Raw genomic sequence first — 9,393 nt, forward strand, 5'->3', positions numbered from 1 at the left:
GGGAGGGGCTGAGCCCCAGCTCTAAAGGCAGCCCGGGGACCCAGGGGCGCCTGTCTGCAGCGTGCAAAGCCCGGGAGGGTGGGGCAATTGTGGTTTCCTCCGGGCCCCGCAGGAGCCAGGCGTGCCAGCCCAGCCCGGGGCGTCGTGGGGCCTCGTCCACTCAGGCATGGAGGAGACAGCCGTGCGGCCCTCGGTGTTCGTGGTGGATGGACAGACAGACATCCCGTTCACGAGGCTGGGGCGCAGCCGCCGAAAGCAGCCCTGCAGTGCTGCCCGGCTGGGCCTGGGCCTCCTGCTGCTGCTGCTGGCGGCCGGCCTGGCGGTGCAGGGCTGGTTCCTCCTGCAGCTGCACTGGCGCCTGGAGGCGGTGATCATCCCTCTGCAGGTAAGTGGCGCTGGGGGTGCTCAAAGCCCGTGGGTCTCCTGTGTCACAGTGCGTCTCTGTGTGTGTATGTGCAGAATGGATGACAGACTAAGAGCAGCCCAGGGCAAATTAATTCACCTCTCTGACCCTCAGGTTCCTCATCTGTGAAATGGGCGTGATAACGAGTGACCCTGTAGGGAACAAAATATGATGTAGCCCAGGTGGTGCCCGGCTGGATCACGGCAAGCGTTCAACCAGTGGGGACCAACATTCTGTTTTTAATTATTGAGATATAATTGACATAGAACGTTGTGTGAGCTTAAGGTGTACAACGTGTTGATCTGATACATTTATATTGCAGTAGGGTTGCCAGCGTAGCGTTAGCTAACACCTCTCTGGTGTCACATCGTTATTTCCTCGAGTGATGGGAACAAATAAAATCTAGTCTCTTAGGAAGCTGAATGTTTCTAATACAGTTGTGCTGTCTGGAACCCCCAGAACCCACATTCTGACTTTGCAGATTATTATCAGCCACACCCTGATCGCCATTACCTACTGTGAGAATCTGTGTCAGTTCCCTGTTGGCTGCGGACGTCTCTGTCTGTCTGCCACACCTGTGGGACTGTTTGGCCCACACCATGCCCACGTGGTCTTGGCCTTTTTTGTTTCCAGGTCTGTTCTCCTCCTCTTCCAGGCTGGATGTGATGGCCACAGGCCCACGCGGACCCCTGCTGCAGTCTGCATATGTGTACCTGCGTGTCCACCTCCTTGCCCAGCTACAGCCCGTGTGTTAACTGTTGGCATGTCCTTGTGTCTGGGTCTCTGTGTGCATGGACCCACGTGGATCCCCAAACTGTGTATCCACATGCCTGCATCCACGTGTGTCTTGTCAGTGTGTCACGTAAGCATCTGGGTCTGTGCCCTGAGTCATGTGTCCATACCCACGTGTTAGCATTTACATCCAAGCATCCAGCCATTAGGGTGTTCGAGTGTCTCTGATATCACTGATTTAGTAAACCCTTACATAGTGCTTGCTACGCGCCAGGCAGTGTAATATGCTTTTCCCGTGTAGATTTGCTGAATCCTAAGCAGGCACTATTCATGTCCATTTATGGAGGGGAAAGCTGAGGCACTGGGTGGTTATGAGTCTGCTGTGGGGCAGGAACCAGGGTGAGGGGGCAGTGTGCACATGGCCTTGGATACGTCTGAGGGTGGTGTCTGTGCCCACGGCCTGCGTGTGTCTCTCGGCCACCAGTCTGAGTGATGCCAGGGCACGGGGCCCGCAGGTCCTCACCAGGGGCTGCTCTGCATTTTTAGGACAGACGTGCGGGATCCTGGGAGCAGCTGGTGCAAGGTGGGTCAGGGTCCTGGTGCCTGGGGAAGGGGTCGGGCTGGTTCCCACACTGCCGCCCCCACACCCTCAGCCCATTGCCCAATGTGATTTGCACAACCGGCCCAGGCCCCACAGATGGCGGAGAAGCAGAAGTTTGGGGCGCTCCGGAAAGGGCAGGGCTGACACCGGGAGATGGACTTGCTGACCTCTCTGGGTGCTGGCCCTTGCCCCCACCACTGCCTTCGCCTCTGACCTCCGACCCTCTCTCCCCAGAGCGGAGGACCCAGCAAGCCAACCCCGCAGCACACCTCACAGGTGAGGGGGGTCCCGAGCCCTGCCACGGGGCGGGGGTCAGCATGTTTTGGGGACATGAGACAGACACCCCATGTCAGAGGACCCCTTCTTTCACTCAGTGATTATGCAGAGTTGCTCAGCACACAGGCACCCCCTAGGTCCATTAATTTCTAATTTTATTTATTGAATAAACCCTTATACTGCGCTGCCCTGTCGCGCACGGTGATGTGCTTTATACGTTATTAATTCATTAGATCCTTAGCGGGGACTGTTCTCTCCATTTTACAGAAAGGGAGACTGAGGCACATAGAGGTTATGAGGCTGCCAAACCAGAACGTGTTCTGCCTCAACCCCTCAGTTCTGCCCCTGTTTTGACGCTCTGGGCAAGTCATTTAATTGCTCCATGCCTCAGTTTCCCCGACTGCTGGAAGGGGAGGAAAAACAAAATAAGATGCATGATCAGCAAGTTATTTTGCCAGTCTCCCCACCTGTAAAGTGAGGCTACAGTGAGGTCGTCCGTCTAAAGCTCTCACACAGCCTAGCACAGAGGGAATGGGTCTCAGAGAGGCGTGGCGGCGGGCTCAGGGTCACACAGCAAGCCTTCGTCCCCCTCCGCAGGGGCCAACTCCAGCCTGACGGGCAGCGGGGGCCCGCTGCTGTGGGAGACGGAGCTGGGTCTGGCCTTCTTGAGGGGCCTCACCTACAGGGACGGCGCCCTGGTGATCGCCCAGACGGGCTACTATTACATCTACTCCAAGGTGCAGCTGGGCGGCGTGGGCTGCCCGCAGGGCCTGACCGGCGGCCTGCCCATCACCCACGGCCTCTACAAGCGCACGGCGCGCTACCCCGAGGAGCTGGAGCTGCTGGTCAGCCGGCGGTCCCCCTGCGGGCGGGTCAGCAGCTCCCGGGTCTGGTGGGACAGCAGCTTCCTGGGCGGAGTGGTCCACCTGGACGCCGGCGAGGAGGTGGTGGTGCGCCTGCCGGACGAGCGCCTGGTCCGGCTCCGCGACGGCACGCGCTCCTATTTCGGGGCGTTCATGGTGTGAAGGAAGGCGCGGTGGTGACTGGAACGGGGGAGACCTCAGAGGGTGCCTCGGGAGACCGGCAACCCAACAAGCGGAGATTTTGCAGCGTGCCCATGGGAACCCCAAACTCAGCAGGTGCAGCGCTCAGTGGGGACCACCGGGGGCAAGAACCCGGCCACCTAAGAAGTTAAAGACCCAGCCGGCACGTCCGGAGAACCAAAGGGAACTGCAGACCCCACCATGCTCAGCACTGCAGACCCCGACCCGGAGACTTAGGGGACTGCTGGCCCCCAGGCAGGGGTGAAGCTCATCTGCCTGATATTCAGGAAGAAGGGGTGAGGGGTGGGTATTTATACTTCCGACTCAGAGGACAGCGGGACTTGGGGGCCCAGGGACTTGGCAGTGGGCAGGAAACAGCATCCTCCCCACTCTCTCAGTGTGGGCGGGGTGGTGCCGGGAGGGAGATTTATCATCAAGACTCACCCACGTGGGGAGCCCCGCCCCGCCCCGCCCCGCCCACGGTCACAGTCACATACCCCAGCCCCAGCCACGCGCTGTGGCCGCGTCTCCACCTGGCCACGAAGGTCCACTCAGAGACACAGTCACCGCGATGTGCTGGCTGATGGGGTGCTGCGACTGGCTCTTGCGAGAGTGGAGACGTTCTGTAGTGTTTGCCTGTATCCGGGAGGCAAACAGTCCCACGGAGGCTGGTTTCTGGCTACTGTGTAAATCGTCACCCGGCTGGCTGTGTGCTGGCACTGCGAAGCGCTCAGATTCCTCCAGGACACCGTGGCTATTTCGGCACCCAAGCCAGATCCTGGCATCAGGCACTTGGAAAATGTCTGCAGAAAGAAAAAGAGAAAAAAGGAAGGAAGGAGGGAGGGAAGGTGAGGGAGGAAAGAAAGAAAGACAGAAATATAGAAAGAAAGAAAGAGAGAGAGAGAGAAAGGAGGGAGGGAGGAAGGAAGAGAGAGAGAAAAGAAAGAGAAACAAAGAAAAAGAAAGAAACCACCTCCATCACATATGTGAATTTATATCTTAGTAAAGCTGTCTTTTTAAAATACTTTATTTCCTATTAATTGCTGAACAGTCTTTCCTAGTGCACACATACCACAGTTTGTTTAAACATTCACTCACTGAAGGACATTCAGATCTGTGTCCAGTTTTTGGCTATTATGATAAAACAATGATTGCTTGGAAAAAAAAAAAAAAAGAAAGAAACCTTCATCACAGCTCCAGCATCACGGAGAATCACATCTCCACGAGCTCAGTCACTCCTTCACAACCACAGACACATACACACAAAGCATCACATTCTCACACAACCTCACACAAGTCACAGACAGCGTCGCAAACCCTCTGGCACAAACACCGCGTTACAACCAATTATGACACAACCACACACAAATCATCATCACAACCTTAGTCACCCACACGGCCCACACAGCCACACCATGTGACACATGGATGCAATGCTTGTCACACCAGACTTTGGGTGGGGGAGAGTCATAGCTCAGTGGTACAGCGAATGCTTAGCATGCATGAGGTCCTGGGTTCCATCCCCAGTACCTCCACTCTTTAAAAAAGTTTAAAAAAAAGAAAAGAATCAGGCTTCCCCCTGCTACAGCATGGTCAGTCCCATTACACACACACACAGCATCACAATGACAAACACACACACACATACACACAGCCTGAAGTTCCTCCCAGCCAAGATGAACACATCCTGGGGTGAGGACCAGACTTGGTCTGTGTCCCTGGGCCCCTTGGCCACGGGGTTCTCAGGGGAAGGGTGGCTCATAGAGGCAACAGGGATAGATGGAATGACCAGCAGAGGTCACTTTACAGATGAGAAACCAAAGCCAGCTGGCCCAGCTCCATACAGGAAGCTTAGGGGGGAAGCCAGAGAGCTCATGCAGGTCTGCCTTCCCCTCAAATCCACAATTTCTGAGGAAATAGAGGCCACGTACTTTCAAGAACACTTGCAGCAGTCATCCAGCACAGACCGGCAGGCTACCCAGCTTGGAGTAACTCAGAGCATGAAGGAGTGTGGGGAGGGGCAGCTGATGATAAGCATACAAACCAGATGGTTTATGCAAATGAGCATGAACCCACGAAGTAAGACTTCCCTGGAACCTGGGATGAAGGCTCAGACTCCAGAGGTGGATAAATTATTATTGTTATTGTTGACATTGTTGCCTGGTACTGGGGTGAAGGGAAATGGCTTGGCAATCAGATGGCCCTGGGTTCCAATTCTACTCTGCCACTTCCTGGCTGTGTGCCCTGGAGCAAGTGCCTCAGTTTCCTCATCTATAAGTGGGAGGTGGCCACAGTCCTCACCTCCTGGGTTTATTGTAAAGATTAAATCAGATGAGGAAACCTGATGAGGCACCATTTGATATGGTGCTGGCATACAGTGAGAGCCCCTTCTGTGTGTGAGTGCCTTAAGCCATTTAGAAATATTAAGAAGAGCACTTGCCAGGCACTTTCCCTATGCCAGGCATCTCGTGTGAGTCACGTCCTCAGCTCCATCCAGGGGCAGGAGCTGTTGTTGCCCCCATATTCCAGATGTGGAGGCTGAGGCAGGGGTGGCACCTCCCCTCCGCCCCCACTGAGGGCACGCGGTTTCATGCCTCTCTGCCTCGGCTGGGCTGGCGGGAGGTGAGACAGCCCCCCACGCCCGCCCCAGCCCACGCCGGAGTTTCCTCTATTCTCATCATGGTCTTTCTGTTTCCGTGGCTTTGATGAGCAGACCAAGGTGTGGAGAATTTATCAAAGCCACCAGCAGCCACTAATATCTGCCAGGGGATGGAACCTCTCGCTAAGTTTCAGTGTCGGAAGACCCTTCCCAGGAGGGGCCTCCCAGCCTTGAGGTGGGCAGAGATGCAGAAGGGTCGGAGGGAGACGGAAAGAGAGGGAGGGAGGGAAAGACGGCGCAGGGACACGAGGAAGGCGGCAGAGAGCCCGGCAGGCGGAGGCTGGCGCGGCAAGGGCCCTGATCCCCAGCCCGGCCACTGACCTAGTTTACAACTTCTTAGAAGTCTATCTACTTGATTTCCGCTTTCGCCTCCCGCGCTCAGCTGTCTTTTCAGATTTCCCCCTCCCCTCCCCCCAGGTCAACTCTTTCGAGACTCAGAGCCGGCTCTCCTCACCCTCCCCCCAGCGCCGGGCAGGAAACTCTCCCCCTTCTCTTCCTCTCTTGCCAAGATGCAGGGGTAATAGAAGGAAAAATGATGGTGATTAAATTGTTTCTTAATTTCCTGTGGTGACACCGTGGCCCTCCCCGCTGCAGACGGCTGCGTTCAAACGCCGGGACGCGTCCGCGCCGAGAAGCAGAACGGGGCTCGCAGAACAGGGCTCGCACTGGAGCCGCAGCACCCGGGTTCAAACCCCTGCGCCGCCGCCGTGTCCCAGCCGGGGGATCTTGAGATCTGTCCTTGGCTTCCCTGGGTTTCCTTATGTGTAAAACAGGATGAACAGTGGCTTCTACCCTACCCTGGTTCTTGTGAAATGAAACGATTTGAGCCTTTGATCATTTTCCCAGAGTTTGGCCCACAGTGAGCTCTTGAGTCCTTAGATGAATCCGCGGGCGTTCTTTCTGCGAGCGTAGTTGTAATCACGTGCACTTTCAGTCGTTACAGCAAGGTGGCCTTACATCCAGAGACCGCATCTAGTCACTGCGTGTGTTTTTAAAATGGGAATTTGTAGCCAATATTTAAACATTACAAAACTTTGCACGTGGACAAATCCATATTTGTGGATTTTCTTGCAAAGTTGGAGGCTGTGGCAACCACCCAGATCGGGAAGGGGCTTCCTCCTTTGGGTGGGGCGTGCACGCACCAGCTCACCCCAGTGTCCACCACCCCTCGTGGTCTCAGTGTCAGTTGCCTTTCATCATCATGTCTGTATTGTTGTTTTTCTTAAAGTAACAATGACCATTAATTACAGGTCACACTTCCAAGGTCCTCACTGCATGCCAGGCACTGTGCTAAGTGCATTAATTCGCAGTAACTCATTTAATTCTCACAGTGACCCTGTAGGGGGTACTGTTATAATGGAGAAATTAGGCATAGAGAGGTTGCCACTTCTCCATCAAAGGTGAGAAAATATGTGACAGCCTGAGATGACCATGAATTTCAAGAAGAACAAGAATTCATATTTGTTTTAGTCTCCTATTGCTGCTTAAAACAATACTAGTTGTATCATCTTATGGTTCTAGAAGTCAGAAGTCAGAAATGAGACTTGTAGGACTAAAATCAAGGTGTTGGCAGGGCTGTGTTCCTTCTGGAGAAAGGGTCTGTCCCCACATCCTTTTCTCAGGCTCTGCCTCTGAGGGAGCCCAAACTGAGACATGTGTGCAGCAAACGTGAATCTCCACTTACCAGGAATGAAAATAACTCACCTTCCTTTTAACTCATAATGCAGTTTCACTGATGCAAAGATGCCTTTGTACCAGGATGCTGAGACCTTGATATCAGCCCGTTGGGAGACATCCTTCCCCACATGCTCCTTTCCCAAGACCGTCAAAATTCGAGGGAGCTTAGGAAATGCCAAGGCATTAAGGGTGAGGAAAGGATCCATCTGTTTCGTGTTGATTCACCCACAGGTGCGCCCAGCCCACTGCGGATCCACCAGCCCGCCACTTTTGTGCTTGTGACCTAAGAGTGGTGCGTTCTCTGCTATTCCCGAGCCTTGCTCGTGAGGCCGATTTTTAGCCAGGTTTGGGCACAGGAAATTCTTTGAGGTTGTCTGTGGCTTCAACTGCCCAGAGACATCTTTGAGTCATTTCCTTTCGGAGGACCTGCAGTCTCTCTGCAATGAAGAACAAGACTCAAGGCTCTTCTAGTGTTCGGCCCCCCTAGATCGCTTCTGGGGAAGTTTCCATGTTTCCAGCGTTCTTTTTTTCCAAAAAAGCAGTGCACAAGAATATGGGTGCTGAATTGTGTCCCTCCCAAAATTTATATCAAAATATAAAGCACTAACCCTCAGTGCGCCAGGATGTGACTACATTGGGAGATAGCACCTTTACAGAGGAAGATTAAGGCGATTAGAGTTGGCCCTAACCCGATGTGACTGCCGGCCTTAGAAGAAGAGGTCAGACCCAAACACACACAGAGGGGAGACCATGTGAGGACACAGGGAGAGACAGCTGTCTGCAAGCCAAGGGGAGAGGCTCCCAGAGGAACCAGCCCTGCCGACACTTTGATCTTGGACTTGTAGTCTCCAGCGCTGTGAGGGAATACATTTCTGTTTAAGTCACCCTGTCTGTGGTCCTTGGCCAAGGCAGCCCAGGCAGATTCTTACACCGGCTCTCCCCCTCTCACCAGCCCTGGGTAACCTTGTTCTCAGCTGGGAGGGTGGCGAGAGGCACTGGAGGTGGGAGGCTTACAAATGAAGGAGGTAGAGGCAGAGAAGAAGATGTCACAATAGAAGCAGAGGTGGGAGTAATGTGATTACTGGAAAGGGTGCCACAAGCCAAGGCATGCTGGTGACCTCGAGAAGTTGGAAAAGGCAAGGAAACAGATTGGTGCCTAGAACTTCCAGAAAGAATGCAGCCCAGCTGACACCGTGAATTTAGCCCAGTAAAACTGATTTTGGATTCTGACCTCCAAGACTGTAAGATAATAGATTTGTCTTGTTTTAAGCCTTTAAGTTGGCCATACAGTGGACCCCTGAACAACGCAAAGCTTAGGGAAGCTGACCCCTGTCCAGTCAAAAATCCACGTACTCCTACCTCTGCCTCAAAAACAAAGGGATTGACGAATGACTCACCCAAGGGCAGGAAGCTGAAATGCACTCAGGGATGGACAGAATCAGGACTCAAACCCTAGTTCTCTTGATTCCAGGCGTTGTGATCTCTACTCAAACACAAACTTTCCCCTCTACTTAGTTAATGTAAAGATTTGTAACATGAAAATACAGGTACTCTATTTATTGAAAAAAATCCACGTATACACAGACTTGTGGAGTTCAAACCCATGTTGTTCAAGGGTCAGCTGTGATTAGTTAAAGGAGCACCAGCAAGGTCAGCCAGCGGGGGTCAGAGGGGTGCCCCGCGGCACACCTGACCGTCTGCCTCTCAGCCCACCCGCATCCGCGTGCTTCATAAAGAGGCTCACGCTGCAGTTGGGAAGAGCTACTGCAGGAGTCTGGCTGATCTCTATTCCAACCAGAAAATGGGAGTAAAAATGGAAGTAAAAATCTAGCCACCTCAGCTGGTGCTCAGCAACCCCTCTCCCCCACTATCCATTCTAAACTCCCTTCCCCCTCAGCTGGCACTTCCGCGGGTCTGTGTGGCTTTATGAAATGTAACTTTACATGATCAAGCTGGATCAGATTTAATTAATTTGTATAAGAGTTTTAAAAACAAACTTTAC

The 9,393-nt window shown here is 53.6% G+C and overlaps 1 protein-coding gene across 5 annotated transcripts; it reads left to right on the plus strand.

Annotated features, from left to right (window-relative positions):
* Window positions 1-4,091, plus strand: TNFSF14 (TNF superfamily member 14). 5 transcript variants are annotated; one of them, XM_032465751.1, is made up of 4 exons: window positions 1-385; window positions 1,682-1,718; window positions 1,824-2,012; window positions 2,750-4,091. In XM_032465751.1, the coding sequence occupies exons 1-4, from the start codon at window positions 167-169 to the stop codon at window positions 3,205-3,207; spliced, it is 903 nt and encodes a 300-aa protein (XP_032321642.1). In that variant the 5' UTR covers window positions 1-166; the 3' UTR covers window positions 3,208-4,091. The 5 variants fall into 5 exon arrangements, with proteins under 5 accessions (XP_032321642.1, XP_032321643.1, XP_006177602.2 ...); XM_032465752.1 differs by having other exon boundaries at window positions 1,971-2,012; XM_006177540.3 differs by having other exon boundaries at window positions 1,971-2,012; window positions 2,610-3,186.
* Window positions 4,092-9,393: the final 5,302 nt, after the last annotated feature.

Source organism: Camelus ferus, chromosome 22 (assembly GCF_009834535.1).
Source record: "Camelus ferus isolate YT-003-E chromosome 22, BCGSAC_Cfer_1.0, whole genome shotgun sequence".
NCBI lineage: Eukaryota > Metazoa > Chordata > Mammalia > Artiodactyla > Camelidae > Camelus > Camelus ferus.